Source organism: Dysidea avara, chromosome 3, assembly GCF_963678975.1.
Source record: "Dysidea avara chromosome 3, odDysAvar1.4, whole genome shotgun sequence".
NCBI classification, from domain to species: domain Eukaryota; kingdom Metazoa; phylum Porifera; class Demospongiae; order Dictyoceratida; family Dysideidae; genus Dysidea; species Dysidea avara.
Genome location: NC_089274.1, coordinates 4,286,754 through 4,295,985, shown reverse-complemented (window position 1 = coordinate 4,295,985; position 9,232 = coordinate 4,286,754). Strand labels below are relative to the sequence as shown.

Below are 9,232 nucleotides of genomic sequence, written 5' to 3'. Positions count from 1 at the left end.
TGGTTGCAGGCATAGTCAATCAAAATACTCTAATAGAGCAGTCACATTTATTGAATAATTATAATAATTAAGTCTCCTACTAGCACTCAAATCTGGACAGGAAATTGCTTCTCAATTGGAGTGGTCTCCTAACATACAGTACTAGATGCAACGCATGTACAGCATGTTTAATTACCATAGAACTAACAATTGTAGTGCGACACGTGCACATGCTGTTATATACATAACAACACACACACACACACATGCATGCTACACACACTTCTTTCTCACTACCCTATCTGGGTCACATGGCCTTCCTACAAGGAAAGGACAAGCAACAGCACAAATGTGGCAGTCACACCACCAGTGCACACACCTGGTTTACTGGCAATGGTCCAGCTACATGTATAGTTACCCAATTTATTTATGTAGCTATATAAATGAAGATCTAGCTATAGACATCAAAATTTAATAATACACCGAACAACAGGTTATAGTGCTCACATGATGTCATCATATAACATGTATAGTGATAATACATATATAAAGCACAAATTAACAAATTCTATCACATAGCATTTTAATTACAGTGTTTAAGTTTAGCATGTATTACTACATCTTTGAAGCGCTGTTGGCTATGTTGTTTTATTACTAGAACACATTCCTTGTTGACTGTCAGTATATCAAGTATGGAATTGCAGTCCAGCATTTCTGCTAATTTCTTTGCTCCAGTTTCCATTATGTTGTTATTGTAGATGTCAAGTTCTTTGAGTGATTTATTACCTTTCAAGGCCTCACCAATAGCCACTGTACCATTGTCTAATATCTCATTATCTCTGATATTAAGGGTTTCTAATGTGGAATTACGTCGTAAAACTACTGCCAAGTTTTGAGCCCCACTAACACCAATACCATTACTAGACAAATCAAGTTCCTTGACTGTAGAGTTTGTTAGAATGGCTGTTGAGATGGTACAAGCCCCACTTTCACCAAGTTCATTGTTTGCAAGTGTTAGAGTGACTATACTACCATGCTGAATTAGGTCACTTATTGCAGGCAATGATTGTGATGTTAAATAGTTGTAGGAAAGATTAATTGAGCTAATGCAAGTTAGTTTTTCCTTATTCGCTAGCAAAAAGTTTGCTAACACTTGAACTCCAGTATCACCCATGTAGCTTTCACAAAAGTTATAAATCTTATACTTGTGAGTAGATCTGGATATGAATGAGCAGAGAAGGGCAATGTAATGGGGAAATAACTTTGTACGAAAAGAAAATCGAATTGTGTTGTCTTCTTCAAAGGGGGTAATAAATCGAGAGGAAGCAATTCTACTTACATTTTTACTTGCTCCTTCCACAAGGCACTGGAAATAGTAAAGAAATCTCAATGGATGACACTTAAATCTGTCTGGTGAACAGCCATGCTCAATTGTAAATTGTACCCATGCCTCAGAATTAACTCCTACAATTCCCAAATACATTTGCCACATTTGAGCAATCGAATCATCCAGTCTTTCTCCCATAAATGGCTGGATTCCTCCCCTCATGTACGATTGTTTGAGTAATCGTTTCTGATGAACAATAGTGCAACGAGAAACATACTCTGCTGCCAAAAATTCTTGCACAGTTGAGTGCAAAAAGTTGAATGAGATGGTTGTACCAACTTTACCTTTGGGATAATGCTGCACAGCTTGCAATAATCCAAAGCCATTAATAGCTCCTGGTATTACATCAACTTGAGGACAAACCTTCTTTAGTTCATCCAGAGTAAATACTAGCTGATCATTTTGTAAACCACAAAAAGCCAACTTGGCAAGTTTGTGAATTATTTCATAAACCGGCTTAGGAAGATCATCTATTTCATCGACAGAATTTGCTAACTTAGTGGTGAAACAATGTCTTTGTCTCTCTAAGTGTCGGTAAATTGTATGAAGGATGAAAAACTTGTTTAACTCTGTTAGTGTTTCAGGAAGGTCACCTTGTTGAAATAAGAAGAGAAGCACTGACAAATGGAAAGGAATATAGACGAGGGCATTCAACTGTGGGTACTGTTTCAAGTATTTATCAATATCTTTCCTCATCTCAGGTGATGATGCTAGAGATTTGGTGATATACTCACCTTGCTCTGTACAACCAAACCCAAGAATTTCAACTCGTTGGTCCACCTTGTCATGTAGGAAAAGCGAAGCTGTTGGCCTAGATGTTATTGCAAATATTGACTTGGAAAAAATTTTACGATGAATTAAGTCATATAAAAAATGATTTTGTAGTGCATCAGAATATTCATCTAAACCATCAACAAGAAAAATCACTCCTTCGCCATTGTCTTCATTTAGTTTCTTTGTGACAACTGACACTTGATCTTCTTCTAAGTAACAACCAACATATTGCACCAATTCCTTAGTTGAAGCAACTGACTTAAACCTGGGATCCCTGAGATATAAGTGGAACACAATTATAGCTTCTTTCAGTATTGTACCTTTAGCCCAACAATAAGCTATTTCCTTGAGGAGAATTGTCTTTCCAATTCCAGGTGCTCCCTCAATTAGAATACTTCGTGGAGACTTGATGGTAGCTTTACCATTCAAATCAACTGCAAAAATATCAACAATATTTTTTGTAATGTGAAAGTTTTTGAAGTCTTTTGTTATTTCATCCACAGCAACAGCTCCATCTCTGTGGCGTTTTGCATTTGATATCACCTCCTCCTGTGTTCGATGACTGCCATAATGCATCACTGCAAGGTCAACATAACACCTTGGCTGGTTGGGTGGCCATTCCTTGTCTTCAGGAATATACCTTGTATCTTTGTATTTGTGTCTTAAATAATCCACAAAATTGTTAAAGACATTACAGCAACCTGTAAACAAATTTAAAAACTCACAAGTATGCTAAGTTTATTGGCTTAAGTATTTGCAGATGTCATCAAGTTTTCAAGGGACAAAAGGAAAGTGGATAATTAAAAATTGAAAACAATCAAAAGTCACTAGCTAGTTCAATGTTCAATGGTGTACACTTACTGTGTTGAATTTGTGGTCATCAAGTTACCTCTGTATATTAGGGATCATGAAAGTTTGAGCTTTTCTGGTCAAAAATATCACTCTCACAATAACTTCATGGTGCCTTGGCAGGTACGTATAACCAAGCCCAAAAGTGCCTTTGAAACACTTCCAAAAAGTTGCTACGAAGTTGCTAAAAAAAAATAGTGCAATTCTACTGACTGACGGACTGACAATGCCTTCAGACAAGTGTAACTCGATAACAGCTGAGGCTATGGGCTTGATTCTTTCACTGTTCAACATCTCTTCGTCCAGATGTGTCTTTTGGCATACCACAGTATGTACAGTGCATGCATCATGGTAAGTTATCTTTGTCTTCCTTTGTGTCCAATTCCTTTTTTCTGACAGCTCAAGGTATCAATTCTCATTAGCTAGCCCAATGGTTTCCCTATGGGAACCGTCTGTAATTTCCATGGTGACTGCAGAGGCACTTCTCCTACTGTTCTTTGTTTGTAATGCTGTGAAATGGGCTGAACATAGTTTAAAGCATAGTGTAATGGCCACTTAGTTTTTATTGTTCACAAAACACAAAAAAACAAATAAAACAAAAACCCTGAAGAAAGTTATATTTTGGCTTCACTTATTGCTAGAGAACTTTCACTAGCAGCAGCACACAGTGGTCTACCAAGCAATGGCCCCCCAAAAGTTAGCCAACGAGAATCTGAAATTAATCCTGTAGAACAAAGTTCCCATGGAAATCCTGAAAGAGTTGGCTCAGTGCAAGAACTGCTGCACAAACTACCTAAATCAGAGGCAGTGCTGGCAGAGAGGAAGCACAGAGGGTGGTGTAATGCTCCTAATGTCAACCCAAAATTGGTACCCAAGGCCCCAGCAAACAATGCTGGAGGCAGTTATGACAACCCACCCTGTGTGACAAGAGTGGAACTGACAGGAATCCCAAGAGTAAGGCCCCAGAATGTCATTGAAACTGCTAGAAATGTTGGGAGGAGGATGCCAGAAAGAGTAACAGTGAGAAGGTGTGAAGCCAAATGAGCAGGCCATTACAGAGTTTCCAAAACCCACATCAACTAAATAAGTATGGGTTGGCAAATTTTTATTGGTGTCATATCCCAAACATGGCAGCCAACTGACAAAACACGAAAAATCAACTGGAAAACTGATACCTTGTGAGTGGTCAGTGGAGTGCCAAAGGGCCTTTGAAGATGTGAAGAAGTGTCTTATCTCTGCACCTGTGTTACACCCTCCAGATATGTACTACAAGCCTTATATTATTATGGTCTGGCATATCTGTTCTATCAAAAGTACTCCCTCCACTTTATAGCATATACTGCTTCTTGTGCTTCTGTCAGGTCACCAGGCAACTCTTTGGTTTCTAGGAATTTAATCAAATTGACTAACTCTAGGGCTGTACCGATTCAACACTTCAAGTATCAATTGGATGTATCTGCAAGTACAAGTACCGATACCAAGTGCCTTAGCTATCTACTTAAACATCATCACTGCACACATTTATTTGTACTGTAATGTACACCATACGTAAATCACTCATATATCAATTTATTTATTTATTCATTTTATTTATTTATTTGTGTAGTCCATGGTACTTCTGTACAAGTTAATAGACGATTCTTTGTAATGAGTGCATGATGTCCAGCAGCTAGTTACGTAGTCTTCTATGCTCTACTATGGCTTGCGAAGAATTCTAGATAATGGCTGTCACAAAATAACTATAATAAAATAGTCATGAGAAGCTGCTACCCTGATTGCTCTATTGGAGTTACTGACAGTTCTATTAGAGTATATTGATTTTTATCTTGGATTGTGGTTTTAGAATGACTTTGTCTGATATCACTAGCATTGTACTTGATGCTTTCAAGAATTTATTGTGCCTGTGAAATAGGCTAGTATAAATGGATGTCATTTCCATCCGGCACACATGATATCCGGTAGCTGCGGCAATGCATTGGCCAATTCCAATACGTCATGAAAACAGCAGTATTGGTCCAGTACTGATACTGAAGCTAGAATCGGTGCAGTCCTAACCAACTCACTTCTCTCTGGTGCTCTTGCACAAACCGTAAATTGGTTGGCATATCTACCTAACACTACCAGAACCAGATACTGGATGAACATCATGATGCTCCCTTTGCATGTTACTTTGCTGCAAATAAGACAACCAAGAGACTGAACCAGTATTTCTATTGGGTAGGAATAAGGGAAGAAATGTTCATCCTGTGTTGAGTGTGCTTCAGTGCAACCCTGGGAGACCTCCCTCGAAGAGTATTGAGGTGGGTGGACTGTTTGAGTGCATTGGAATGGATTCTTTTAGAGATGGACACTGGTAAGAGTGGTATGCATTAGTGTTTCAAGATAATCTCAGCAAGTGGCCATAAGTCTAAGGAACGTAACGTAGCTATATGTTTGCTAGATTTGATGTGGCGACATGGTGTGCTGGCAATTATTCATGATTGTGCAGAATTCCTGTCAGATGTACTACAAGAGACTGCAAGCTGATGGGATTGGAACAACTACCAACTTCTGGAGACCATCCCCAGACAGATGGTCTTGTGAAATGTTTTAACTAAACACTAAAACAGATGTTGGCCAAGTTAGTTAGCAAAGGAGGAAGAGACTGGGATGAACTGCTGGGACCAGTTCTGTTCGCCTACCGTACCACTCTGCACTCATCAACTGGTGAGACACCTTTTGTGTTATATAGTGTATGGCAGGGATGCATGCATGCCAACATCCACATCATTACAGTTTAGTACCCCCTACAGTGCACTATCACATTGTAGCCACAGAATAATATTACGTAAGGACCTGAAGGCTACCAGATAGTTGGCAGGCAAGACCATTAAGAAGGCCCAGACCGGTCAGAAATCGCAATACTGTTTGAAGTACAATAGTAACAACAAATGTTGTCATCAAGCAGTTAATGCTGAACCCTAGAATGTTTCAACTGTCTAAGTGTCATCTTGGTATGGAAAGTGTGCAGCCATGGGTAGGACACTCTAAGAGACCTGAGACCTAGTAGAGGCACCTAAAAAGGTAATGGTGATAATAACAGCCAATGTGCAAAGTAAGGTCAGTCAAAAGAGACAGCAGCAAGCAATGAGAATCAGCATATCCCCAGGACTTGAAGAAGACTAGAAGTAACAGAGTAGTCAAAACACTACTACATTTCAAGACTACCAGAGCGTGCCATGTTAAGGAGGGGAAGTTGTAGGGCTAAACAAAGGAAGCTCATGTGGGGGTTGGTACATAAGCCAACCATATGAGCATGTTGTAGAGAACAGTAGGTTTAGAACCTTAGTTACTGTAGACTTTTAGGGTTTTTAAATTGTTTATCTTGCTCATGATAAGTGATAGAGTGTATTCAGTGTGTAAGGCGATCACGACACTAACCTGACACACTATCGTAATGGTAGCAGGTAAACTTTTGCATACAGTGATGTGCTGCATGCATAAATGTATGTATGTAGGTAACCACAGCACCTCACACATAACACACAGATGTATGCATGCACATTTAACTACAACTACACGTTTGTCTGTCTATACGTATGTTACCTGCAGTTTCCAGAGAATAGCTGTCAAGATAATAAATGGCATCAAACAAATCTTGCCATGTTGCATTAGGACATGCTGTCATCCACTCTCTCCACAGCTCTTTACAACAACTTTTAGTATCACCTGGATGATTTGCTTTTATGACGTTAAGTTGCTCAGTCTTAAAATCTAGATACACTCCAATGTCATACCAGTATGAAGCATAGCGTGGAGTAATATGCCTGTAGAGGTCTTTTAACATAGGCCTATTTGTTCCTATACAATTAAAATAAGAATAACTCAAATTATTATATATGGTGTGTGCTTATAAACTATAAGCATGAACACAGATGATAAGCTGTGAATTTTTACATGATGACTAAAAAGTTATTTGCAAAATAGGGCCAGAGAGACAACCCTGGGTAGCTACTAACCATCCATGAAGAAGCCTAATTAGCAATTACACTCCATAGATGAATTTATTTATGCACTTGTAACCTGACACCAACACTATTTATGCAAATGACAAGATGATTCACAATTTGATGGTTGCAGGAACAGAATTGAGCAGACTGGATTGTGTTGACCTCCAGAGCCCATTCATTACACCCCAGCATTTACCTGCAGGCAGGGCATATAATATATGGGGCTTTGAGGATAATTTAGAGAGAATGTGAGTAGTATAGAGAAGAGAGAGGATAGCCATGGGTTGGGCCTCATAGTCACTCGGTCAGTGATATCATGTAGCTATCTCTCCCACACGATGCAGTGATGGTTAGGGTAGATGTTACTCAGTGCTATATTTGGGGTTTCGAGTGGTGGTGCAATGGCGGATCCAGGATGGGGTATTTGGGACAAATGCTCCCCCCCCTCCCCTCTCTCTCCTTCTGTGCAGTGTCTGTGCAAGAGCCATGCTTCTGTTGATAGAAATACTATACACCTTGTCAGACCATAATCAATTATAACTCGTGAAAACTGCATATTACTACATTTATTGCAAACTCACCTGAAACCAAAGTTAAAACAGCTGTCAAACTGACACTCAGCACTTCAGCACGTGCTAAGCGCCTCTAAAATAATTTTTCGTGTTGCCGGTGTTCAAGACTTTCAAATAGCTAGCCTTTTAACTGCTTTTAAGTCTTCACAACCATCTGCAAAGGCCATAATGACAAAAATCAACGTTGCTACTTAAAAATACGGCAACTAACAAGAGAACATGATATGCTCTCCCCATCCACCTACAACTTGGCCCGGTGCCCCTCCCTTTGCCAGCTCCTGGATCCGCCCCTGTGGTGCTCACGTCATCATATAAGACTCACTGACCAGCAGCACCTCTAAAAGTACTCACCTTCACACTGCCTCTTGAAATCTTCAAAAGATAATGTCAAATGCGAGGTCAAATGCGTTGACATGCCACGACTTTTTCAGAACGTTGATATACGCGCCTCCAACCATAAGCCTTAGTAAGTTAGCACGTAAGCGCCGGCGCTTACGAGCCACTATTGACAGCTGTTCCATACCGAACCCAACATAGAAGTTGTGTAGCTAGAGTCTACGTGTGTGTGTTGAATTGCCCACAAGAATCTTTTTTCCCTCTGCCGGTAACTAATCAAAACACTATGGCCCATTTTTGTAGTGATTTGCTGACACCAGCAGTTATTCAAGTAGCTACCAGGTAGCCGGCTTGGACTCAACACTGTCAACAGGTAGATATAGTCTCACAGTTTAGCAATACCATAGCTACATGCAATACATGGTTTGAGTTAACTGACCAGGATTAGTGACACAAAGAATCAAGTTGTATCAATCCATGCTTTTCCCAACAATTAGCTAGCTTATTATAATAATTGCAACCAATATTTTTTTTTCAACAAGGGATTAATGTAACCAGTTCCAAACCACTGAATCCCTGTGCGTGTGTAGCTATATGTAAAGTTATATATTAATAAGGTTCCAATATCTTTAGGTTAAGATTTCAGGTGTAAGCTACAGGCAGACCTTGACAGTATTCAAAACTGGTGTCATATATGGCTATTAAGACTAAACTTACTGAAATGTAAAGTTATGCATGTGGGGTATTCTCACATTGTTGTTGAATATGTTCTGTGTGACAATTCTGGTGAACATGTTAAGCTGACAGAAGTTGACCAAGAGAAAGATCTTGGGGTCTGGATTACCAGTGACCTTAAATCATCTCTGCACTGCTCTAAGGCAGTGGCATCTGCTATGAGAGTTCTCTCCATGATTAGAAGGACATTTGTCAACATTTCAAAAGACCTATTTGTGTTTCTTTATAAGACATATGTTAGGCCGCACTTGGAATACTGTGCATCTATATGGAGCCCCAGTCTTGCTAAGGATATTGACGTATTGGAGAAAGTCCAAAAGCGGGCTACGAAGATGGTTAGGGGCCTTGGACACTTGCCATATGAACATAGGTTAAAGTCTTTAGACTTTTACACTTTATTTTGTCAACGCCAGCGTGGTGACCTCATTGAGGTCTTCAAGATACTGAATGGGTATTATGAGATAGACCCTACAAAATTCTTTACTTTAACTGATGTCAGCAACACTAGAGGTCATCACATGAAGCTTTTTAAATCTCACACCAGACTGAATGCTCGATCTAACTTTTTTACCCAACGTATCATTAACAGCTGGAATAGTTTACCTCAGGAA

At 39.5% G+C, this 9,232-nt stretch overlaps 1 protein-coding gene across 2 annotated transcripts; it reads right to left on the bottom strand.

The window, feature by feature from the left end:
• Positions 1-449: 449 nt before the first annotated feature.
• On the bottom strand, positions 450-8,021 carry LOC136248967 (protein NLRC3-like). 2 transcript variants are annotated; one of them, XM_066040841.1, is made up of 3 exons: positions 7,902-8,021; positions 6,575-6,829; positions 450-2,841 (listed from the first exon to the last, which is right to left on the bottom strand). In XM_066040841.1, the coding sequence occupies exons 1-3, from the start codon at positions 7,963-7,965 to the stop codon at positions 563-565; spliced, it is 2,598 nt and encodes an 865-aa protein (XP_065896913.1). In that variant the 5' UTR covers positions 7,966-8,021; the 3' UTR covers positions 450-562. The 2 variants fall into 2 exon arrangements, with proteins under 2 accessions (XP_065896913.1, XP_065896915.1); XM_066040843.1 differs by lacking the exon at positions 6,575-6,829 and having other exon boundaries at positions 7,902-8,006.
• Positions 8,022-9,232: the final 1,211 nt, after the last annotated feature.

What these genes read in the sequence shown, in the direction of transcription:
- LOC136248967 (XM_066040841.1), bottom strand. Translation starts at nt 7,965, where the DNA reads ATGTCAACGCATTTGACCTCGCATTTGACATTATCTTTTGAAGATTTC. An exon ending in TTTCAAGAGGCAGTGTGAAG is followed by an intron (nt 6,830 to 7,901) that starts GTGAGTACTTTT and finishes TTAATTGTATAG; the next exon opens with GAACAAATAGGCCTATGTTA. An exon ending in CTATTCTCTGGAAACTGCAG is followed by an intron (nt 2,842 to 6,574) that starts GTAACATACGTA and finishes ATTTGTTTACAG; the next exon opens with GTTGCTGTAATGTCTTTAAC.